This window comes from Marmota marmota, unplaced genomic scaffold (genome assembly GCF_001458135.2).
Source record: "Marmota marmota marmota unplaced genomic scaffold, marMar, whole genome shotgun sequence".
NCBI classification, from domain to species: Eukaryota; Metazoa; Chordata; class Mammalia; order Rodentia; family Sciuridae; genus Marmota; species Marmota marmota.
Genome location: NW_026000229.1, coordinates 3,047,048 through 3,072,712, shown reverse-complemented (window position 1 = coordinate 3,072,712; position 25,665 = coordinate 3,047,048). Strand labels below are relative to the sequence as shown.

General features: G+C 38.4%; 1 protein-coding gene and 1 non-coding gene across 14 annotated transcripts in view; one reads left to right on the top strand and one right to left on the bottom strand.

Moving 5' to 3' along the window:
- Herc2 (HECT and RLD domain containing E3 ubiquitin protein ligase 2) overlaps positions 1 to 25,665 on the top strand; it is a 183,704-nt gene that overhangs the window by 84,014 nt on the left and 74,025 nt on the right. For 12 of the 13 annotated variants that reach the window (XM_048793048.1, XM_048793046.1, XM_015480325.2 and 9 more), the window contains 19 exons: positions 473 to 665; positions 2,705 to 2,887; positions 5,819 to 6,000; positions 6,496 to 6,643; positions 6,719 to 6,915; positions 7,275 to 7,505; positions 8,310 to 8,448; positions 9,146 to 9,289; positions 11,971 to 12,113; positions 13,494 to 13,761; positions 13,849 to 13,985; positions 14,515 to 14,613; positions 17,256 to 17,424; positions 17,521 to 17,646; positions 19,728 to 19,836; positions 19,956 to 20,095; positions 22,949 to 23,139; positions 24,252 to 24,357; positions 24,446 to 24,537. In XM_048793048.1, coding sequence (XP_048649005.1) covers positions 473 to 665; positions 2,705 to 2,887; positions 5,819 to 6,000; positions 6,496 to 6,643; positions 6,719 to 6,915; positions 7,275 to 7,505; positions 8,310 to 8,448; positions 9,146 to 9,289; positions 11,971 to 12,113; positions 13,494 to 13,761; positions 13,849 to 13,985; positions 14,515 to 14,613; positions 17,256 to 17,424; positions 17,521 to 17,646; positions 19,728 to 19,836; positions 19,956 to 20,095; positions 22,949 to 23,139; positions 24,252 to 24,357; positions 24,446 to 24,537 — 2,997 coding nt within the window. The remainder of the gene's footprint in view (positions 1 to 472; positions 666 to 2,704; positions 2,888 to 5,818; positions 6,001 to 6,495; positions 6,644 to 6,718; positions 6,916 to 7,274; positions 7,506 to 8,309; positions 8,449 to 9,145; positions 9,290 to 11,970; positions 12,114 to 13,493; positions 13,762 to 13,848; positions 13,986 to 14,514; positions 14,614 to 17,255; positions 17,425 to 17,520; positions 17,647 to 19,727; positions 19,837 to 19,955; positions 20,096 to 22,948; positions 23,140 to 24,251; positions 24,358 to 24,445; positions 24,538 to 25,665) is intronic. The other variant, XM_048793039.1, reaches the window with a different exon arrangement.
- LOC125613463 lies at positions 10,030 to 10,133 on the bottom strand. The gene has a single exon (XR_007344029.1). It is a non-coding gene; the product is annotated as a U6 spliceosomal RNA (small nuclear RNA).

The following is a 25,665-nucleotide window of genomic DNA, read 5'->3' as shown; positions in this document are numbered from 1 at the left end:
TCTCCCTTAGAAATAGGAAACAGACTGTCTGGTGTGGGGCCCAGTTCCAGGGGAAGCAGAAGAGGGGGAATGCAAAGAACTGGGGCTCTTTTCGTGTCTCTGCTTTTGCAGTAAGTGCCCCATGAGGGATTGAGAGGGTCAAAGAAAAGCCCATCAGGACCTTGCTGGAAAGCCTGCCTTTGCATTTTGTCAGTGGAAATTGAAATAATAACCTGGGTGGACATTATTTCTTGGGTAAAGGAACATAAGCATGTTATTTCATGGCACTTAACTTAAAATGGTGTGAATTGTACATTTTGAATGTAGGTTTTGGACTAGTTTATTACTGTGAAGTTTGCTTACATTGACTTAGATGTCTTCACAAGGAGGGTGGCTGATTGAGATGTTTATGTGCAGGTCGTCAGAGAGAGACCATGGTGGATACAGCAGGGCATGTGCCCTCTTTGACTGGTTTTTATTTTGGCTTTCCCAGGATGGACCACCCCCAGGCCTCGGACGTGTGATTGGTGAACTGGGAGAAGATGGGTGGATCAGGGTCCAGTGGGACACAGGCAGTACCAATTCCTACAGGATGGGGAAAGAAGGAAAGTATGACCTCAAGCTGGCTGAGCTGCCAGCTTCTGCACAGCCCTCAGCAGAGGACTCAGACACAGAGGACGATTCTGGTGGGTGACTTGTGAAGGCATTTATTTAGTCCAGAGCAGTCTGGAAAATTGTTCAAGTGTTAGTTGGCTGTTATTTTTCTTAGGGAAGGTAAAACAGTAGTCAGGACTCGTTTGTATAAAGTGTTCTGTGGATTTGGGTTTAAATACTCTTCAAGGTGGTTTTTTTTTGGTACTGGGGATTTAACTCAGGGGTGCTTTACCTCTGATGGAGTCACATCCCCAGCCCTTTTTACTTTTTATTTTGAGGTAGGATCTCACTTAATTGCTTAGGGCCTCACTAAGTTGCTATGACTGGCTTTGAACTTGTGATTCTCCTGCCACAGTTTCCAGAGTACTGTGGGAATAGCAGGATTGCTCTACCCTGCCTATCTTCTAGGTGATTCTGATGCAGGTATACAAAGTGGCTCTGGGCACCAGCTGCCCAGCTGGAACTCATTTTCTGCATGTCCTCCTCAAACCCTTTCTGCTCTCTCTCTGAGGGAAAGATGCATCCTCACTTCTGATGGAGCTGTGTAGTTGATGCTGAGCCTGTCAGAGGGAATGAGTCATGGTGTGGTGGATTAAGCATAGCCTATGCTGCTTGGGATCCTTTGCTCCCTTTGTACCAGCTTCAAGCTCTACAGAACATGGATCTATGTGCTTCCTTTACCTTGAACCTGCGTGTTTTCCTCCTTGGTTCTTGACTCATTAGGTCACATAATGAAAAGGTAGTACTTTTTTTTGCCTCCAGGAAAAAGCAGAAGGGAGAGTTTGGAGGTGGACCCAGAAAATTTGATCCTGTCTAAAGAAATTAGTTTGAGTTTATGGGAGGAGATCTTCATGACACTTTTTAGATATATGCAAAAGACACTAGGACATGAGAATGAAACATCATGTGACTGGTCTTGCTGAGTCCATTATAGAGGCCTGAACTATCTCATGGGGCTCTATGCCAATTGTATGTGCTTTTCCATTAGTCTTCAGAAACTGCTCTTATAAAGAGCAGATGGGACCTGCAAGGATGTTCTCAGGAGAGAATAGGTGGCATGAGTTTTGGGGGGTGGGAGACTCTGTTCCACAGAATACAAGTGTGGGCTTGGATCATGTGGGTTCAGCTCCTAATGCTACTCCTCTGGACTGGGGCCCCTCAAGTGTGAACAGAGATGCCTGCCACTGAGAACTTCTAGGAGTGATGTATGTGGTCCACCGATGAGGGGTACTGGCTTTCCCATCAGTGCATCTGGCATTGTAATTGGAGTGTGTGGCTCCAGACCATGTGTAGTCTCTTCCTCTACCCACTCAATAGGGGAAACAAGCCTGGCTGTCTACTTGGGAGCTTTCCTCACTGAGGAGTTAGAATCCAGGCAGAGGTGTACCTGTGACAGAAAGATGGCTGTTTTGTCCCACAGACATTCAGGCTGGACATGTGAGTGTCCAGTCTCGCTGCCCCACAGATGGAGGCACTTTGCCCTTATCCAGGTTGGAATTAGCTTGTCAGAAACCAGCCTGACAGTTGATAAGGTGTTTTTCCAAAGTAGTGAAACTTTGTAATCATTCTATCTCAGTGCTTTTGAGTTATATGCTTAGGGTTTTTTTTTTTTTTTTTTTTTAGTTATTTAAAATAACAATTTAAAAGTTTCATTTTCTTTGAGGAAGTTGGAAGCAGAAATGATTAGGACAGCCAGGCACAATGGCATGTGCTTATAGCACCAGCTCCTTGAGAGTCAGAGGTAGGAGTCTAGTTATTCAGGCCAGCCTGGGCAACATAATTAAGCCCTGTCTAAGGAGGAAAGAAAAAAGGGAAGAGAAGAGAAGAGATCAGGGAAAACCTCTAGTGCATCCTTTGTTCCGTCTTTTCTTGTAAAGATCTGCTTCTTGTTTCAAAGTGGAAAAAAAAAAAAAGGATGTAAAATCTCTGTACCTTTCTATTAATTTTATTGTGAACCTAAAACTGCTTTAAAAATTGAAGTTTTTAAAAATAAAAGATGAAGAATTATGTGCAGGGCCATCTTCCAATTTTATTTGGGAATATAGTTTTTAATTCTGATTATCTTTTTCAGAAGCTGAACAAATTGAAAGGAATATTCATCCCACAGCAATGATGCTGACCAGCACTATTAACTTACTACAAACACTATGTCTCTCTGTTGGAGTTCATGCTGAAATCATGCAGAGTGAAGCCACCAAGACTCTGTGTGGACTGCTGCGAATGTTAGTGGAAAGTGGAACAACAGATAAGACATGTATGGAATGAATAACTGTGGGCCCAGAGAGTCAGTATCGGTTGGGGGGCTATAAATTTGTCAAGTTTGTGTGTATATGAACAAATATGGATGAAAAGCGTGTGAGTGTGTGTTTATTAGGTTTCTATTGGTACTGCAACAATGTACTATAAACTGTATGACATAAACAACAGGACACCTTGGCAGGACTGGTTCCTTCTGTGGGCCACGTGGAAGAATCTGTTCCAGGTCTGTCCCCTAGTTCATGGTGGGGTATTGCTAACAAATTTATCTTTGGCATTCTTTGATTTGTAGACACATGACCCTAATCTCTGTCTTTCATGTTCACATGTTTTTTTTCCCTCTTTGTGTGTCTGTATCCAAATTTACCTTTTGTAAGGACAGCAGTAAATGTTACTCAAACAAATTTTATCTAATATTATCTACAATAACATTGTTTTCAAACAGTATCATGTTCTGAGTTACTAGGGGTCAGTGCATCAATATATGTATTTTAGGGGGACATTTCAACCTATAACATTGGCTTAAAACAACAAATTTATTCTCTCAAAGTTCTGGAGATCAGAGTTCTCAAGTCAAACCATAAGCAGAACTATCCTCCTTTCACAGGCTCTTGAGGAGCATCCTCCCTTGTCTTGTCCAGCCTCTAGTGGTTCCAGACTTTCTCGGTTTGTGGCTGCATTACTCCAGTTTCTGCCTCTGTCTGAACATGTCTTCCTCCTTGTTGTTTCTTTATGTCCTTTTCTCTTAGTGTTCACTCTAATCAAGTTTTATATTATCTCAGTTCTTAATGATGTACATAGAACTTCTTTTAAAGTAAGATCACACTCTGAGGTTCTGAGTGAATGTCAGTTTTGGGAGGGACATGACTTAATCCATAAAGTGTTTGAGCTTCTGTGGATGAGAGTTTTAAGTATGGGGAATGTGAATTGAGGAAGTGGGCTGGTGTATGTTCAAGTGTGAGGATGAATGTGTTTGCATATATCTCTATGTGATGGAATGTGAGTGTTAATTGAGTGTAGGTTTGCGTATACAAGAACATATTTCAGAGTGCATATATGATTAAGAACATAATGTGTTTATTTGTGTGCCTAAATGTCAGTCTGTATTGATGTGAATATGAGAGAATGTGTTCGTAATCAATGGGTGAGAGTTTGTGTTGGTAGCCTGACAGTGTATGTTTGAGAATATCATGTGATTGGGTGTGTAGTGCATGTGTGTACATGTGTGGATGTGCATGAGAACATATGGCTATGGGCAACTAGCTACACATGGATGAAGTGTGAAAGCTTGAGTACATGTGAATTAGCATTTATGTCAGCCTGTATGTACTTGTGGGTATGTAACTGTAGTTTGTGTGAGTATGAGCGTATTTGTACTATATTTGAGTATGCATGAGTGATTGCAATATGAGTGTGTTACCAAGTATGAATGAGAGACTGAGTATGATACAGTGAAAATATATGAAGGTTAGGGTGTGTGAGCATGAGTGAGTATGTTGCAAGATACATGTACTTTGTGCATGTGTGTGATTGTGGAAGTATATGAACATGAGTGTTTGAGCGTATGCACATGTATATATGAGTGCATTGCATATCAACGTGAAAGCACGTGAGTTTTGTTGGGGAGAGTGAATGTCAGTGTTTTAAGTGTCAGTGAGCAGGAGTCTGTATGAGTATAGGTAAGAGTGTGAAGTGAGAAGGCAAACACGTGCATGAGTATGTGGATTTGAGTGTAAGTGGTTGTGTAGAGTAACTGGGTGTGATTTGGTATATTTGAATAATTGTGTAAGTACACATAAGTTAGTTTGTGTGCATGGGAGTAGTGATAAGTGTATGTGAATGTGCATGTGTGACTGTAAACTTGCATCATAGGTCTGATGTATGTGTGTGACTGAATTCTTTTTTTTATTTATATATAACAGTGGAATGTATTACAACTCTTATTACATTTATAGAGCTCAATTTTTCATATCTCTGGTTGTATACATAGTATAATGTGATGACCATTATTATCCAAAGTACATGTATGAGGACATGAATTGGTGTGTGTGTGACTGGATTCTGTGATTGTGGGTGACTGTTATTGTGATGGTGGTATGAATGTATGTGAGAGTGTGTTAGGTGTGAATGACCAGAAGAGTGTGAGAGTACCTGTGAGTGTATGAGCCTGAGTAATTGTGTGAATTAGTGTGGGTGAATGTGTGGGAATGCATGTGAGAGTGAAAGTTAGTGAATGTGTGAGCATGTGTCTGGTGTTGAAGGAAGGTTGTGTCTCTGTGACCACAGTGGGGATGGCAGATGGGCACTGCAATTTGGGAGGAGGGAGTCCAAGCAGAGACTTGTGGGAGCTCCAGCTTCTGGATCACACACTTTAGCTTAGAGGAGAGTGCAAAGGAAGAGGGGAACTGAGTGGACAGTGGGAAGCCAGGGGGAGAAGGCTTGGTCCCAGTCATATTAGCATCAAATTGTGTAAACCTAGTGAAAACCTCATTCTCATTCTGCTTGTACAGACTTCTTAAACTTGGATTGGAAATTTTTGGTGCAGATTAAGTATAACTGAGATCATGGGGATATTTAAAACACAAGATTTAAAAACATAATAGATGTACTATTGCAAATTACTGCTATTAAAATTAAAGATCATTTTCCCCTATTACCTAGAAATAGTAAGTAGATGAGATTTATTAACTTGCTTGAGTTACTACACGTATTTTAAAAGGTTTAAAAAATGCTGTGAAATGTTTTTTGAGCTAGCATAAAGCCTTCTTCCATTCCTCTCACATTGAAATAAGTCCCTTTGTAATATATTTGTAAAGTAGCTTATTGTCAGAGGGGAAAAACCATTAGGTTGATTAAAAATGAGAATTGCACTCATTAATTTTATTTTTAAGGATTTGGTGCCAAGCATGTTTATTTTCCCCCCTGTCAGCTTCTCCAAACAGGCTGGTGTACAGGGAGCAGCACCGGAGCTGGTGCACCCTGGGGTTTGTAAGGAGTATTGCACTCACACCTCAGGTGTGCGGAGCCCTCAGCTCCCCACAGTGGATCTCGCTGCTCATGAAGGTCGTGGAAGGGCACGCACCCTTTACTGCTGCCTCACTGCAGAGACAGGTAATCTGCCAGGCAAAACTCAGCCCACAGAGAAGCATCCTTGTGCCAGCATTCCCAGTTCTTTATTCAGTAATGAGTGCCCAAGAGAGCTAGAAGTACTGCAAGGTAGATTTACTGGAGACAGGGCTTAGGTTCTTGATTGTTTTGAATAGGGTAAGTTGCTAAACTTCAGTTTACTTATCTGTTGCATGATTAGGTCGTACAGCTGCTCTCATCTGCCTCACTGGAGTTGTAGTATAATTGTCTTAAGAATCAAGCTGAAAAGAATTATTTTAATTATGTAAACAAATACATGCAACTATATTGTTGCTTATTTTTTTTTAACCCCTGATAAACCGTATCATTAATAAGCTTGAGTGTGTAAGTAAAATAAGGAACATCAAAGTTTTACTCGATTAATTGCATTACAGGGACAAAAGAGAAGAAAAAAGTCTATAAACCCTTAATCAGATAATGGCTTCATTTAAACCTTTTTATTTATAATTATCTGATCAGATCTTAGCCGTGCATTTACTGCAAGCTGTTCTTCCATCATGGGACAAGACAGAAAGAGCAAGGGACATGAAGTGCCTTGTGGAAAAGCTGTTTGGCTTCTTGGGGAGTTTGCTCACTACTTGTTCTTCTGACGTCCCATTACTCAGAGGTAGGTGGCTCTTACTTGTGTCCCCTGGTTAATGAGCAATGAACAGTGCAGCTTTTCACTTTGACTCTTCCTCAGAATCCACGTTGAGGAGGCGGAGAGCCCGCCCACAGGCCTCTCTGACTGCCACCCACAGCAGCACTCTGGCTGAAGAAGTAGTGGCACTGCTCCGCACTCTGCACTCCTTGACTCAGTGGAACGGGCTCATCAACAAGTACATCAACTCCCAGCTCCGCTCTGTTACCCAAAGCTGCATGGGAAAGCCATCTGAAGGGGTGGGTTCTGTGTTTTCAAATAAGCTTTCCTTTGTATAATATCAATTTAACTTTTTAAATTATGTGCTTAAATGCTATATTTTTGTTTAAAAATATATTTAAAGTATTTTTAATGGACATAGTTATCAAAGAAATTAATATGGAAATTTGGAAGCAGACACAGTGAGTGGCACTTGCTTGTAGTCCCAGCTACTTGGGAGGCTGAGGCAGGAGGATCACTTGAGCCCAGGAGTTTGGGGTTCTCCTGGGCAACACGGAGACCTTGTATCCTAAAAAACTAATTAGTTCAGTTTAGCTGTAAATATGTAAGAATGGGGAGCTCTGTGGACTTCTGTTGTCATGCTTGCTGTCTGCCTTAGGCCCTGTTAGAGGACTACTTTCCTGACTCTGAGAACCCTGAAGTGGGGGGTCTCATGGCCGTACTGGCTGTCATTGGAGGAATCGATGGTCGTCTACGTCTTGGGGGCCAGGTCATGCATGATGAGTTTGGAGAGGGCACTGTGACTCGCATCACCCCAAAGGGCAGAATCACCGTACAGTTCTCTGACATGCGGATGTGCCGAGTCTGCCCACTGAATCAGCTAAAACCAGTAGGTGAACTTGTGATAAATTACTGAATAAAATGATTTGGTACTAGAATTGGCTTTTGAATGTTAGAACTTGAAAGAACTTGTACTTTGTTTGTCTTCCAGGAAGCTATGTGACTCAGGAAAACTTTTTTCTTTCTGTGTTACGTTTGTGCTCCTGTGATAAGCAGCACCCATCTAACAGGACATAAAGAGCAGTGGTTCACATGCTAGTTTTTAACCTCAAAGACATGAAAGACACTAGCAACCTATAAGATAGTTTTAATTGTTTCAAAATGTGAATTTATAAAGATTATTTTTAATTAAATACATTTTTAAAAATGTAAAATGATTCCTTCAAGGAAATAATCTTTCTTCATTTAGAAAATGTTTTTAATTGCATTGCGTGACATGACTTCTGTAGCAGCTAATATCATCATAAACTTGTGAATTAGGGATGCATCGCGAAGGAGGTGATTTACATTATTTTGGTGATTATAGCTTTCTATAAAACTGTTTATTATTATTATAGGAATATATACATGTTGTAGAAAACTTAAAATGTATAGAAAATACCTCAGATTAATAACCATCATTCTGATGTAATTATTGTTGACAGTTGGTAAAGACATAGTTAATGTATTTATTGTATGTCTTAAATCTATCTTGCCTTAAACATTGTCTTGTAAAACTATTCTCAGATGTGAAATGACTTAGCGGGTATGTGTGGTACTTCAGAATCAATACTCATAGTTATAATAGCTTTGAGACTATTTCACTTGTTAATCTTATTGCTGCACTTTCAAGGTTTCTGTGCCCTTTCCTCAGCTTCCTGCCGTGGCCTTTAGTGTGACCAACCTGCCTTTCACAGAGCCCATGCTCTCTGTTTGGGCTCAGTTGGTGAACCTTGCTGGAAGCAAATTAGAAAAGCACAAAATAAAGAAATCACCTAAACAGGGCTTTGCAGGTCAGTACATGTGCTTTCCAATGAAACAGTTTTAGTCTTAACTAGCATTGTTTGGCCAGTGTTTGTCCTTTTATCAGAGCAAATTTTCATATAACATCTGATGTTTTATGTTTCATGTGGATTTTACCATTTGTTGAGTTCCAGTTGGGAAAGTAACCTTGTGTGGTGATGAGAGTGATTTTGAGTCAGTCTTTGAGTTTGGAACCATATCCTTCACCCTTTTCTTAGTGCCAGCATTTATTCCTCCTTGATAACCCTCTAGTCCTTGTGGCCCAATAACCCTTTTGGAATGTTGCTCCTTGCCTCTTCAGTACCAGCTCCAGGGGGCCTTTATATTTGAATGCACTTTGCTGTGTCTCTCTGTGCATGGTGGGGTAAGACTGTAGGTATTCTTTTCTTGAACATTTCTTCTCTTTGGGTATAGAATACTACTCTTTTGAATTTCCTTTCCTTGCCCCTTGAGTATTCTAAGAGAACCCTACCACCAACCCCATTCTTTACTCCATGGAAATTCTTGTAGCTTTACCCATAATTTCTGGCTCATTCTTCTTTCTCTGTTGAATTTCCCCATACCTGCTATTGCCCATCCCCAGAGGACAGGACACTATTTATTTCCCCATTGCAGAGGTGGCACAGCTGGTAAGGGGGAGAGACCAAGCAGAGTGTGTAGTTCTTACTGAGTTCTTTTGTTCCATAGGACAAGTAGACTTGGATCTACTGCGGAGTCAGCAATTAAAGCTGTACATACTGAAAGCAGGGAGGGCGCTGCTTTCCCATCAAGATAAACTGAGGCAGATCTTGTCTCAGCCAGCTGTTCAGGAGATTGGAACTGGTCATACAGGTATCTTTTTTTTTTAAAGACATTACTTTCTTTTTTTTTTTTAAGCTGTCAATGGACCTTTATTTTATTTATTTATATGCTTTGCTATTTAAAATGTGGTCCTGAACCAGCAGTATTAAGGGCACATAAGGATGTGTCAGAAACGTAGACTCCCAGCTGTGCCTAGATGGAAGAAATCAAATCCTACATTTTATCAGCAAGACCCAAGGGTGGTTCTTGTGCACATAAAGTAACTCCTTTAATGCACTGCTAGTGTATTAAAATTCAAGTTGGGAATTCAAGTTGGTACAACTATTTGTTGGGCATTTGAGGAAGCAACTTTAAATGCGTGTGTGTGTGTGTGTATTTTTATCCTCTTGTGGACATTTGTCACATGAAAAGGCATGGATAGAATAGTTTATTGATGCCCATCATGGTTCCTTTCTTTCTTTCTTTCTTTTTAAATGTTGAGACATTGGAGTCAAAATACTACATTATTATTATGTGGTGTAGTCATATATTGAAATAACATGAAGCCATTCAAAAGAATGATACATGTGTATGTTTATTGTCATGGAAACATGAGGACAATAAATAAGTAAAAAACACAGTGCTATGTTTATCTGTTTATACATATGCCATAGATTCATGTGTTTAGCAAAATAGTGACAATAATTGTTCAACAATAGGGTACAGGTTAATCTTTATACTTCCTCTATATTATTTTAATTTTCGAGAATGAGCTCATATCACTTTTTTAAAAAAATATGGAACATTTCATGAAATTGTGCATCATCTTTGTGCAGGGGCCATACTAATCTTTGTATTGTTTCAGTTTTAGTATATGTGCTGCTAAAGTGAGCATTCATATCACTTTTAATATGAAAAAAAGAAAAGCTGTGAAATATTTTTTGATCATTGATTATTAGTATCCAGTACTAATGAATAGACATTGTGCTAGATATTAAGGGGAAAAAGATAGTTCTTGTTTAGGATCATTGTAATCTAGGGTTAAGATGGTGAGAGAAAATTGATGCAGATGGCCCTGAAAGCTTGAGTGGTGAGTGTGCTGTGAGGTGTGTGAATGCAGTTCTATAAGGATTCTAGGCACAGCAGCCACTGAGGACAAGGACAGGTGGCCTTTCAAAGGTGTGGCAGACAGTTGCCATGTGAAAAGAAATCTCCATGCCTGTGGAGGAAACAGCAGGAAGACTAATGAAGACTGCAAGATTTTGGGAGAGAGTATTAAGGAACTCTTCTTTGTTTGCCACTCAGGGTTTAACAGTGAGTGGTGGGGCTAAAGCTGGAGAGGTGGGATGAAGGCTGGTTAAAGTACCTGGAATACCAGGATGAAGATGGAGGCTAACGGAGAAAGCTATGGCAGGAGACAACATGACAAGAGCTGATACTTGGGGTTTTAATCAACAAGTGAGGTGTAGAAGTATTTGGAATGGGGGATAGGAAGAGGGATACTTACTCTTGTGTCAGGTGATGAGGTATCTTCCAGGGGAAGGGCATGAAAAGTGGAAAGAAGGTTCAGTAGACACTGCTGTGGTAGGTTTTTTAGAAACAAAAAAGTAAAAAGATGCTGGTGTTTCAAGTTTGAGTTATATGGAGAACAGTGAATTGTGCATTTAAAAAAAATAGTGGAATGTTCAGGCTTGTTTATTTCTTAATCTTAAGTGGAATAGATACAGGGAAATTAATATTAAATCTGCTGAACATGGGAGAAATTGGTGAGAAATGCAGATTCATTTAGTATTATAGATGTTAGGAATCCTGAAGATAGTTTATCATAGCAGAAATTGGAAAGTAGGAGCCTGGGAATTGGATTGGCTCTTTAGTTATTGCCTGGGAGCAGTGATGCCAGAGCTAAGTCAGGATTATTCATGCTTCAGGCAGAGCACCATCTCCACGGGGAGCTGTTTAGAATGGGGATTGACAAATAGCTGCAGCACCTATTCTTGTGAATAAAGGGTTGGTTTTCGTGTCGTCTCTGCTACTTTTCGTCTAGTGACAGTACAGTGTTGAGTAGTTGTGATGGAGACCAGGTGGTCTGTAAACCTATTTACTATCTGGTAAAGTAAATATCTTTATGATAAAGATATCCAACCCCTGGTCTAGATGATTTGTTGAAGTTGTCACCAAACAAAACTAGTACGTGAAAAAAGTACTGTGAATTGTGTGAAGTGAATCTTGTGGTAGTTGATATTGATGAAACTATGGCAAACATAGTTTTAGAGGACTCATCTAAAGCCACTCACAGGACAAAAAGACATCATCTTGACCTTGTGACAGATTTGGAATTGATGTCACTTAGTAATCTATCTGAATAAGGCTTAGAAGGAAATGTGAGGACTGGAAATACCAACTTGGATGTATTGATAAGCAGGGGTTACTGAAGCAATGAGTACATAAAAAAGAGAAGGCATAAGAATTGGACCAAGGGCAGAATCTAGAAAGTAGCTTTTGTTGGTTCAAATTAAACAGATGTACAAATGAAGGGCAGAGACCGAAAAGCAGGGAGTGGAAAATTATATCTGTAGAGTCTAGTTTATGTTTGATATTGAGCCTTGAAGATTTTGATTGTCACATAAAGAGGCAGAAATTAAATCTGGCTTAATGTACTCAGTGCATTCTCTTTAATAATAAAAGGGTTTATGGTTGAAAATACAATATACACATTTTGTTTTAAAATTCAGATGATGGAGCAGCTGCATCTCCTGAGCTTGGGGACATGTCTCCTGAAGGGCCGCAGCCCCCAATGATTCTGCTACAGCAGTTACTGGCCTCAGCCACCCAGCCATCACCTGTGAAGGCCATATTTGATAAACAGGAACTTGAGGTACATTTGTATAAACTTGACAGTTTTTAATCCAATGTACTAAATTGTGATTGATTTTTTTCCCCCTAGATGTGTATTTTCTTAAGGATGTATTCTGAAATTTAAATGGTAATACCCAGATAATTCTTATGGCAAGATAGGCTTTAATCATTATTGTACACAGCAGAATACCTTAAATTTAGCTAAAGAATGGGAAGGTTGAAGTTAACCTTAGTTTGGATACCTATAAATTGTTTGAAAAATTAACCAGACACAACGTGGGTTAAACACTCATATGTTCATGGGGTGATCTTTTTCCAGGAAATGTTGTTGAAAGAGACCCATTAGGCCCATGAATATCCCATCTGTTGTTTGTTTCATTCTCTCAAAAGCTTCTTTTGGACATGCTTTGTTGCTGCAGGCCCTTCGTCCTCCCTGTGCAGCATAGCATGTGAAGCAAGACTGTGCACTTGGGGTACAGGACATTCTAGAATTCATAATTTTTATCAACAGAGGATAATTTAGTATCCTTTAACTCCCCATTTCCAGAACCAAAACTTTTAGCTCAACTTGGCTGAATTATGAGCTTTTAGGATGAAGCTTGTTGCTTCCAAGTTTCTCAGTCTTCCTTGCAAAATCCTAGGCTTTCAACACTTCCTAAACATTGGAAGGATCTATGGTGTCCTCAGTTTCTTCCTGGTTCCTTCCTCACATGTTCAAAATAACAGATATTTAGCACCATGAGAGCAGCTGGGGATGAGGAACAGAGATTGGCAAGTAGGTGGGCAGTTCTCAGATACCAATCTTGGTGGTACACATGTTTACCAGTTGATTATAATCTATAATCTGTTTCCCAAAGTGTAATCTTTAGTTCCCTTATTTTTAAATATCGTATTATTTACTTTACCTTAAATATACTTTATCGTATTATTACTTTACCTTAAAATAGTGGAGGTTTGATTTGGTGGTATGTGAGAGTGTCCTGTGTGTTTCTGGCTTGTGTTACACTGGATGAGTCAATGCCTGTGATGAGCAGCTTGGTGCTCAGTTATGGTGAGGGATGTCTTTCTCTACTCCCTCTCACTGTGCTTACTTTTTCACCACCCAGGTTGCTGTGAAGTTTTGTCTAATGGACATTGATATTTGGCTGATTTACTAGACTCTTTGCTGAAGGAGTCAGAACAGTTATTTGACCACCAAATCTTTCCTCTGCAGTAAACTATGAAATTTGGCTTTGTTGTTTTCTAACCTGTTTATCAATTCACTTAAAAGTACACATGTTAATCAGGTTCTATTCTTCTATCTAGTAGTTCTTAGTAGACACTGGTTGTTCACCTTTTCTTAGTATAAATTAGCTGAGGGCACTTTCACACGCCTCTCAGAAACCTCTCATCTGCCCAGGCTGCTGCATTGGCTGTGTGTCAATGTTTGGCTGTGGAGTCCACTCACCCTTCGAGCCCAGGGTTTGAAGATTGCAGCTCCAGTGAGGCCACGACTCCAGTCTCTGTGCAGCATATCCGCCCTGCCAGGGTAAAGAAGCGCAAACAGTCACCGGTTCCTGCTCTGCCTATTGTGGTGCAGCTCATGGAAATGGGATTTCCTAGAAGGAACATAGAGTTTGCTCTAAAGTCACTCACTGGCGCTTCTGGAAATGCATCTGGTTTGCCAGGTATTGAATTTTCCTTGTTGATGCTTATTGTTTGCTTACATTTTAGTGTTGTTGGTCTTCATGGTGCTCTGTATGTGCTTGTCTCAGGTGTGGAGTCCTTGGTGGGGTGGCTGCTGGACCACTCTGATGTCCAAGTCACAGAACTCTCAGATGCAGACACAGTCTCTGATGAATATTCAGATGAGGAGGTGGTGGAAGACATGGATGATGCAGCCTACCCTGTGGTCAGTGCCATCTTGTGCCCTGCCTGTGTTATACTCTGAGTACCTCTGATGTCAGTTTTCTCTGTTCCTTCAAAGACGCAATTATATCTCTCATGAACTGTCCATTAGAATCTCTTTAGTTCTGGACACAGAAGAGAGCTATCTATTTTGCTTCTGAAGTGATGGTTGGGTTTTCTGTATTATAATTACTTAATCTTTAAGACATGCCCTTGTTTAAACATCTAATGATGTTGGGTAGGCCTTAGATGATATTTTATTAAAAGATTGTTTTTTGTATGATACTGATTTTTGATCTGAGTAAATTGTGTTAAAGGATTCATTTGGAAATGCCTTGAAAGTTTTCTACATTTATAGCTTTTGAGATTCATTTTCTGCCCACTATACTGTTGTTTCTAAATGATGATTTTTATAGGAAAGACTAGTGTTTTTATTTTTTTAAATGATAGATTTCATAGACTTATTTCTTATTAAATAGGTTTATATAGTTCTCTTTCTCTCTCTCTTTTTTTAATGTATTTATCTCTTGTAGTCTACTGGTGCCGTTGTGACGGAGAGTCAGACTTACAAAAAGCGAGCTGATTTCTTGAGTAATGATGATTATGCTGTGTATGTAAGAGAGAACATTCAGGTGAGTCACTGTCTTAGGCTGGAGACTAGCTCATTTTTCATTTGGCATATGTGTGAGCATCTCCTACATGCTGAGCTTCAGTGAACAGAGGCCCCTGCTGTTAGAGAGCCTGCCTTCTTGTGGTGGAAGATAAAAATCAGACCTATCCCATAAACTCTGTGGTCTATTAGGAGGAGATGCATACCATGGCAACAAGAAAGAACAGGCTAGAGTGAGGGATTGGAGTTAGGGTGCTTTGTTGGGAAGATGTTTGGGAGCTTGTTGGGAATATACAGGCCTGCAGATGTGAAGGGGTAGCTCAGCAGCTTCCAGGAGAGGTCCAGGTATTTAGATAGGCCACTGTGGCTGCAGCAAAGTGACCAGAGGATGGAATTGCAAAAGGTGGATAATTGGGGCCAGAACTGGAGGACACAAGTGACCTGTCCACAGTAGACATGGTACAGAGATATTATTTCTTTCTTATCCCCATTTGTGACCCTTTTAAAATTTATTTGTAAATAAATAAATTATTTTGAAACAAATATTTCTATATTTTCTTACATCTTTCTTAATGCCAGCTAACTTGCTTGGGCCATATCTGTTTTGTATAGTCCTTTATCCACCCAAATCCTTTGTTTTCTCATTCAAATTAAATTTTTTTTTTTTTTAATAATTTTAGAGAAAAAAAAATCTTAGAAATACCTGATTTTACCTATAACTTTGTCATTATACATTTCTGATGAAGGATTTCCTTTGTAACATGATGACATTACTTTTGCCCAACAAAATAAACAATTCCTTAATATCATCTCATACCCAGTGATTGCTAGGGGTTTTCCTAAAAATGTCTCTTTATGATTAATCTGCCTTCCCTCCCCTGACCAATCTGGATATAAGGAGATCACATACCTTACTTTTGGTATATCATAAGTCTCTTAGTCTAGAGTAGTCACCCCTTAGACAGCTCAGGCTATCATAGCAATATCATAGGCTTGATAACTTAAACACAGACATTATTTTCAAAATTCTGGAGGTTGTAAATCCAAGTTCAAGGGATTAACCTGGTTTCTCCTGAGAGCCCTCTTCTTGGCTTATAGATGGCCAACCTTCTCACTGTATACATACATACAGTGGGTAAGGGGAGCAGGAGCAAGCAAGAGAGTTCTATATCTCTTCTTATAAGAACACTAATCCTAGCTGGGCACCTGTGGTGCATTTCTGTAATTCTAGCAAGTTGGGAGGTTAAGGAAGGGAGATCCCAACTTAGAGGCCAGCCTCAACAAAATAATGAGACCCTATCTCAAAATAAAAGGGGTTGGGATTGTGGCTCAGTTGTAGAAGGCCTCTGGGTTCAAGCCCTAGTACCACCAAAAAACAAAACAACAAAATAAAATACACTAATCTTGGGCTGGGGTTGTAGCTCAGTGGTAGAACACTTGTCTACCATGTGTGAGGCACTGGATTTGATCCTTAGCACCACATATGAATAAATAAATAAATAAATAAAGGTTTTGTGTCCATTTACAACAAAATAAAATAAAATAAAATAAAGAATATTTCAAAATGAAATTAAATAAAAAAACAAAACAAACAAACCCCCACACTAATCCTTTTGTATTAGGGCCCTGCCATTATGACTTTATTTAACCATATTCAGTTCCTTAGAGGCCCTAGATCTTAATGTAGCTACATTGAGGGTTAGGGTTTCAACACATGGATTTTGGGGGAACACAAACATTCAGTCATAATACATACTTCTTCTCTTCCCCCTGCCCCTTCCTTACAATTAAATTTTTTTGTTCGTGTGGTCACAGCTATATCCTCTAAATATTTACATTCTGGAATTGGAGGTGGGTTCCTTGTGGTCATGGTTAACATGTTCTTTTTTCTCTATTTTCTTTAATAAAGTAAGAGTTAGAATTGGAAGGTGTTTATACTCAGTTTGACTTTCAGGCAGGAAGAATTCGTAGGTGGCAGTATGCTCCCTCTTGCCTCTTTTTGACAAGCATGCAGAATTGGGTGGATTGGGTCTTGTCAGCTTACTCCTTCCATGATGAAGCCCTCCATAAATTGTTCATCTCCAATAACTTTAATAGCCATAAATGTCATAACCTAGACTAATCATTAGGGACTGCATTATGGGGGTTTTAGTTCTTGCTGTGGAAAAATTTTCTTATCAACTCTGATTATTTTTTATAATACCATTTTTATAGGAAACACAGAATAAATGCATGATTTATTTTGATGGGCACTGATAAATTTTCAGAATGATGCCCTAGTGCTCTGGTGCTTGTAAAGGTGCCCACAAAGCTTTGGTTTGTTTTTATCATGAGGATGAATTAATTCACTGGCTTTAGGATTTGTTGTGGTTGAGGTGTGATTCTTTTTGATGATCAGACTGTTCTTTTGAATGAACCCAATAATTGTTGTTAGATCCTTTACTTGCTTTATAGCCAAGTTGATCCAGGCTTATCCTGTATATTTCCTGCCCCAGATATAGAGCCGGCCAGTTTTCTAAAGAACCCTGGTTTCATTTAGTGTAAATAATACTTGGATCTGCATTCTGGGTGCTAAACAAATTTTTAAAGAATAGAACATTACTAATAATGGTTCATTTCATCTAGATACACTGCCCTGGACTTTTAATTTCATTTCAATTTTAGGTGGGAATGATGGTTAGATGCTGTCGAACATATGAAGAAGTGTGTGAGGGCGATGTGGGCAAAGTCATCAAACTGGATAGAGATGGATTACATGACCTCAACGTTCAGTGTGATTGGCAGCAGAAGGGCGGCACTTACTGGGTTAGATATATTCATGTGGAACTTATAGGTGAGCACATTCTTTATTAAGCTCTTTGGTCTGTTAGAGACAGAGTTCCCAGTAATGAGTGCTAATTAAAGTGCATTTTATTGTTGAATTCTCTAGGCTATCCTCCACCAAGTTCTTCTTCTCACATCAAGATTGGTGATAAAGTACGAGTGAAAGCCTCTGTTACCACACCAAAGTACAAGTGGGGATCTGTGACTCATCAAAGTGTGGGAATTGTGAAAGGTAATGTTATCCAGGGAATAAAATTCCAAATGCTGACTTTTCATTAACTCAGGGCACACAGCCCCACCTCATGAAGAAGAAAGCCTCATGGTAGTGGTTGGATTTTTTTGTTTTTGGTACAGGTGGTTGAACCCAGTGGTGCCTTACCACTGACTACATCATCAATCCTTTTTTCCTTTTTTCTTTTGACACAGGGCCTTGCTAAGTGGCTGAGGCTGTCCTCAAACTTGAGATTTTTCTGTCAGAGCCTCCTGAGTCACTGGGATTACAGGTGTGCACCACTACACCTGGCTCAGTAGCAGTTTTTGACTGTCTAAAAACAAGGCCAAAGGCCCCAAAGTGCATCTGCTGTTGAATCAAGTTCAATTTATTAACTCACTGCAATTTGGGAGGACATATACCCTGGGGATCTGAGTGTGAGCAAGAACCAGCAGGGCTTGTGTTGAGTACTAGGGGGAGGGTTTGAGGAAGCTAAGGGTAATTCTAAGATTGTGTATCTAAATAAATATTATCTACATGGCAGGAGGAATGGAGCCAAGCTAAAATTGTGATTGCTATAGAAGTAGCCATTCATATTAGCCAGTGTAAGGAGACGTGGTTAAATTTGTGGTTTGAATTAGATTTAACCTTGATTAGACATGATTTCTTTTTCTTTTTCTCCTCTCCCCCACCCCTTGTTTTTCTGTAGTAATAGTGATTGAACACAGGGTGGTTCTTCCACAAAGCTGTACCCCTAGCCCTTTAAAAAAAATGTTTTGATACAGGGTCCCAGTAAGTTGTTGAGGCTGTCTTCAAACTTGGAATCCTCCTGCTTTAACTTCCTGAGTCACTGGGATTATAGGCAGGTGCCACCATGCCTGGCTTTGATCAAACATGATTAAGGAAACGTTTTGTTTTTGCCTTGATCCATTAGTAACAGAGTGACTTTATTTGATATTGGAGTTCTATTAATTTATTCTGTCAGTTGTTTTGCCTGTGGTCAGGCCAGCTCTGGCTCTTAGGGACTGCTTTTTTTGACTTTTATGTAGTACAAAATTTAGTACTGTATTTAAGAAATAGAAATATGGAAATAATGGGAGTTAGGACCAGGAAGCATAAAATTTTCCTCAGGTTATATTTAATGAGAAATTGAGATTGCCAAACATATGGCACACTATGAAAAATATATTATGTTCATTTTAACACTTGCACAAGAAAGAATTAAATAAGCAATTGTTGTATCTTTAAGCCCTTCTGATGCCACAAGGGTGGTTCTTCCTTAGTAGATGGGGATGTTGTTAGAGCCTCTCAGGTTATGTAAGAACAAATGGCTTATTTAATATTTTACTTTTTAAAAACAATTTTCTTTGCTTAAGATATTCTTAAAGATTTGTAAATCAAAACAAAGACAAATTTTAAAAAGAAGAATTGGGTTCTAAGTCACTTTTTTTAAAAAATATTTTTTAGTTGTAGATGTACACAATATCTTTATTTTATTCACTTATTTATTTTTATGTAGTGCTGAGGATTGAACCCAGGGCCTCACATGTGCAGGCAAGTGCTCTATCCCTGAGCTACAACCCCAGCCCTCTAAGTCACTGTTTTGAGTGGCAAATTACTTTTTATCAAAGGATAAGAGAAGTCTTAACATTATTAGTTTGTTTTTTATTTCTTAACATATTCAAGGTACCAAAAGGAATTTTGAATGTGGTGTAATTAAAAGTTTCTTAGTGGTTCTGTCCCCAGTGCCTCCCCCTCCCCAGGCCCCAGCCCAACACAACTTCATACTGTAGAAAATTATAAACATATTTAAAAGTAGAAAATATAGTATAATGAATCTCTATGTGTCTATTAGCTTGAATTGTGGTCAATTTATAGCTAAAATTGTTTCCATGGTTCCTTCTCTTGATTATTTTGAAGCTAGCTCCTGATGTTATATATCATTTTATCTGTTAAGTATCAAGGCACATACCTCTAAAAGATGAGGACTCTTTGTAAAACATAAGTAGCTGCAATTTTACATGGCTAGGTATGTTTTAATTTTTAATTGTGGGTTTATATTCATGATAAAGATTTCTCATCTGCTTTTCATGCTTCCCTAGCTTTCAGTGCCAATGGGAAAGATATCATTGTCGACTTCCCTCAGCAATCTCACTGGACTGGGTTATTGTCAGAAATGGAGTTGGTGCCTAGTATTCATCCTGGGGTTACGTGAGTTTTAATTTTAATGATTGCTAAATTCTTTTGGGGAGGAAGGGTTTTCTTTTGAATTAATTTTAATAAATAAATTCATCTTTTTCTTATCAACTCAATGATTATTTTAAAAATAGGTGTGATGGCTGTCAAATGTTTCCTATCAATGGATCCAGATTCAAATGCAGAAACTGTGATGATTTTGATTTTTGTGAAACGTGTTTCAAGACCAAAAAACACAACACCAGGCATACATTTGGCAGAATAAATGAACCAGGTAGGGTAGAATGGTTATCCATCAAATATCACTAGTAAGATAATCACTGTGGGAACAAACATATTGGAATTTTTTTTTTGGTAGGTTCATAGGTAAATAGTGAGCACAATTGAACAGAAGTGTTGGTCCAGCTCACTGCTGCCTGTTTTTATAAGTAAGGGGAGGAATTAAGGTAACAAGTTTTGTTTATCCATTTGTCTGTTAGTGGACATTTGGGTTGTTTCTGCCTTTTGACTGTTGTGAATAATTCTGCTGTGAACTTTGATGTTCAGGTATCTGTTTGAGTCCTTGTTTTCAAAACTGTTCATTGTGTATCTAGGAGTAGGCTTGCAGGGGATTTGGTAATTCTTTGTTTAATTTTTGGAGTTATTGCCAAGGTACTTCTAAGACTAGCTGTTTCATTTTATATTCCCACCAGCAATGCAAGTGGCTTTAATTTTTTTTCCACATTCTCACCAACCCTTTTAATTTTCCAGGTTTTGATTGATCATAGCCATTCTAGAGGTATCTCCTGTGATCCCCACCCCCCATTCCTAATACCTTGGATTGAACCCAGGGATGCCTAACTACTGAGCCACATCCTCAATCCTTTAAAAAAATATTTTATTTAAAGACAGATTCTTACTAAGTTGCTTATTAGGGCCTCATTAAGTTGCTGAAGCTGGCTTTGAACTTGAAATTCTCCTGCCTCAGCCTCCGGAGCTGCTGTGATTATAGGTGTGAGACACTGTATCTGGCTCTCACTGTGGTTTTGATTTGAATTTCCCTAATGACAACTATGTCAAGCCTTTTTTTGTTGTTGTTGCTTTTGTATACCTTCTTTGAGGGAAGTATCTTTGCAAATCCTTTGCCCGTTTGAGTTCTTTGTGCATTATGGATATTGTACTCTAATCAGATATGTATTTTAAAATATTCTGTCCCATTCTGTGGGTTATTTTTACTCTTTCATAGAAGTTCCTAATTTTTTAAGAGATATTTTTAATTGTAGATGGACCCAATACCTTAATTTTATTTATTTATATGTGATGCCGAGGATTGAACCTAGTATCTCACATGTGCTAGGCAAGTGCTCTACCCCTGAGCCACATACAACCTCAGCCCAGAAATTCTTAATTTTAATGAAGTTCCATTTTTCTCCTTTTGTTGCTTGTGCATTGGCATCTTGTTTTGCTTTTATTGTCAGTTTAACCATTGCCAAATTGAAGATTGTGAAAATTAGCCCCTGTTTCTTTCTAAGAATTTTGTAGTATGAGTTTTTAACTCTTTCATCCATTTTTTAAAAAAAAAATGCGGATTCCTTTGTTTTTTTTAAAAAAATCTATCTTTGTTTATTTATTGTTATGTGGTGCTAAGGATCAAACCCAGTGCCTGACATGTGTGAGGCAAGCACTCTACCATGGTGCTACAGCCCCTCTTTGATCCATTTTGAGTTAATTTTTAGTCTAAGGGTAACTTCATTGTTTTGCTCATGCATACCCATCATTGCCAGCACCACTGGTTAAAAAGACTGTCCATTTGGTCTTGTTGGCTCTCTTGTGGAAAGCCAGTTGGCCATAGATATGAGGGTTTATTCTGAATTTTCATTTCTGTTCTGTTTTTCTGTTTACCCTTAGCCAGGTACCTGTGAGAGCTTTGTGAGGCCTCTAAATTTCTTTTCCCTTTTCAAGATTGTTTTGGCTACTTGGTGTCCCTTGAAATTCTGGGTGAATTTTGGGGTAAATTTTTCCACATTTGTTAAATAGAAAAAAAAAAGACATTGGAATTTTTTTAGGGATTATATTGAATCTATATATTACTCTGGGTAACATCCTCATTTTAATAATATCAAGTCTTCCAGTTCATGTCTTTGCATTTACTTAAGTGTTTTTTAATTTCCTTCAACAACATTTTGTCATTTTTGGTGTACAAGTCTTACACCTTCTTGGTTAAAATTATTCCAGTGAAGACTTGTTTTTCATGCTATTTTAAATGGAATTTAAAAAATAAACTTCCATTTTGGTACTATTTGTTGCTAAGATATAGAAACTTTTTTTGTGGCTAGCGTATACATAAACTGTGTGTATCCTACAACTTTGCTCACTTTAATTTGCTCTAATGTTTTTTTTGTGTGGATTCTTCAGAATATTCTATATATAAGATAATTTCATCTATAAACAGAGGTAATTTTACTTCTTTTCAATTCAAATGCCTTTATTTATTCCTCCTCTTCGTCCTTCATTATTCAGCCTTTTTTCCTCATATTGCCTCTGCCCTGTTCCCTCTTCCTCCTTTTTGGGGACTCCCCTTTAACCTGTGTTTGACTTAATCTCTGTCCAGGAAGTATTTTACTTCTCGTTGTGGTTTCTAAATTGTTACTTTTCAGTTCTTAATTCTAGGTATTTTATTACCTCTTCAGCTCAGTAGAGTCTACTGTGAACATTTTCAAATTTGATTTTTGCTCTGCATTTTCAAAAGCATTTTTATTTTTTTGTGGTATTGGGAATTGAACCCAGGCCTTCTTTAAGCTAAGCAGATGCTGTACCACTGACCCACATCCCCGTACTTTTTAATAAGAATATTTCTGTGAGGACTATTACTGAACTATTCCCACAACCTGTCTGAGTACTTTTTGTTTGGAAATATACTCTTGCGGTTATCAGAGAGTGGAATGAATTAAAGCATTATATAGACTTAATAATTTGGTGTAAAATACCAGATTGATAAGGTTTTTTGAAGCCATTTTTGATATTTATTAACTCTGTGATTTTAATAAAGTTAGAAGTTCATCTGTATATAATATTCCTGATTTCTTGGTCATGAAGGTTTTCTCCCAGTTTAGCAATTGTTAACTCTGTTTTTGACCATGGGAAATAGGACAGTCTGCAGTCTTTTGTGGCCGTTCTGGGAAACAGCTGAAGCGCTGTCATAACAGTCAGCCAGGAATGCTGCTGGACAGCTGGTCCCGCATGGTGAAGAGCCTGAACGTGTCATCCTCTGTGAATCAAGCTTCTCGTCTGATTGATGGCAGTGAGCCCTGTTGGCAGTCATCTGGGTCACAAGGAAAGGTAGTGTGCAGCAGTGATAGGGCAGGGAATCAAGAACTGCTTTCATTTAGGTTTTTAAAATGAACTTTGAAAAACCTACAGTTTTAGTGATGGTACCTGTTAGTACTCATTTTATGTTTCAGGTCATAAATTGTTTTGAAATAATAGAATAACATGCCATCCAATTTTTCTTGTCAAGAGTTTTCTTTTCTTTTTTTTTTAAGTTGTAGGTGGACACAACATCCTATCTATCTATCTATCTATCTATCTATCTATTTATATGTGGTGCTGAGGATCAAACCCAAGGCCTCACACATGTGAGGTAAATGCTCTACCACTGAGCTACAACCCCAGACCATCAAGAGATTTTAAACAGTATAAGTAACAGATTTCATCCAACTAATCAATTGATAGGGGGTGTTGTAGGCTTTTTTTGTTGTCCTTTTTTGCTAAAAGCTGTGAATTCCAATTCTGGCTCTGGTAAGAAGTGTTTTTTTTTAGGATGGCCTGAAGCTCTCTTGGGCAAATCCTCGTGATTGCACTAACATGTGGGTTTACCTCCTGTGGGCATATAGAGCAGACTTGGGCAGAGGGATATTTTCTTCATCTTGATCCTAGTATTTTCTCTCACCCACTCTTTTTTTTTTTTTTTTTGGTATCAGGTATTGAACTCAGGGGCACTAGACCACTGAGCCACTTCCCCAGCTCTATTTTGTATTTTGTTTAGACACAGGGTCTCACTGAGTTCTTAGTGCCTTGCTATTGCTATGGCTGGCTTTGAACTCATGATCCTCCCATCTCATCCTCCTGAGCTGTTGGGATTACAGGCAAGAACCTGGCTTCTCACCTACTCTTTATGGTATGAAGGAGCACCCTTGGTCAGGAGTCTATAAATATATTGTTTCTTGGACTTTGAGTGAGTGATAGGGAGGAATTTAAATACAATTTAAATACACTTTAAATACACTTTTCTGACCATGCATGTGACATTCTTGTTTCTGCCAGGGTAATGCATTATTCTCTCTCATGCTATATTTTACATTTAAAAAAATCTCATATAAACTAAAGCTTCAGTGATACTATTTTAATAGCTGAATTTTGCTGAGAGTTTTTTTTTTTTTTTTTTTTTAAAGCATTGGATTCGTTTGGAGATTTTTCCTGATGTTCTTGTTCATAGATTAAAAATGATAGTGGATCCTGCTGACAGTAGCTATATGCCTTCCCTGGTTGTGGTGTCAGGTAATGGAATTCATTTCTCAAAATGAAGTATCTTCTATCTTTTAATAAAATTCTTTTGTTTAATTCCTTGATTTTTTCCTTTTTCTAGGTGGAAATTCCCTTAATAACCTAATTGAACTAAAGACAATCAATATTAACCCCAGTGACACCACAGTGCCTCTTCTGAATGACTGCACAGAGGTAAGTAGCAGTTGTCCTGCTCCTTTTTAATGATTTACAAATGGTAAGGGAGGTGGCTTGGATATTTGTATTCTAGCACTGAGCCCCATTCTTCTTATATTCTGACTAAATAATCCATCATACTTGTTTAAAATTTAACATTATTTTGGCAACTTGTTTTATACAACTTGAATCTGCTATTTATCAGATCAGTTTGAAAAGGAAATAAGACATTTCATTCTCACTATTTTACAGCATGCGTAAGTGCCCCTGGTACAAGTCAACAGGCATTTGATGAGGGCACTCTTTGCATCTGCACTTTTTTTGTCATCATTAGTCTGCAGTGGGTTTTCTGACCATGCATGTGAAATTGAAATTACTTTTTTTGTTTTAATAACCTTTGGTGTCAAGTGCTGAACTTGTCATGTGGTAGCAGTCTTTCAGTTGACAATAAGATAGCTTTTAGAATGACTCCACATTTATTGTATTTCTTACAAATTCTGAGACAATCATTGGGGGCTGTTTTAAGCAGTAAATACTACAAATCATCAAGATTCCCTTCTCTCAAATCCTCCAGTAAATCTTTTCCACATATGATACAGGCACAATTCTAATATATGAAGTGTATTTAAAAGAATATCAATTAACACAGTTTTCTCTACTACGTGCACTACTGTTTTGTGAGGACTAATTTAATTGGCACACTGATAGTAGATAACAATATTGTATTCATTCAAAGTTTATTATACTTGAGTTTACTTATAAATTACCAAATGCAATATATCATTCGTGTGTGTGTGTGTGTGTGTGTGTGTGTGTGTGTGTGTATGTTGCTGGGGATTGAACTTGGGTCTTTGAGAATGGTAGGCAAGCTCTCTGCCACTGAGATACAACCCAGCTCTACCATTCCTTCTTAATTTCTAAGCTTTATTTGAAATTGACAAATACTATACCTGCATTTTGACACATCATACATAAATGGAATATAACTTCTCATTCTGGTTGTACGTGGTATAGAATTATACCAGTCACATAATCATATATGCACCTAGGGTAATAATGTCTCATTCATTATACTATCATTCCTACTCCCATACACCCTCCACTCCTTTCATTCTCCTCTGTGTAATCTAAAGTACTTCTGTTCTT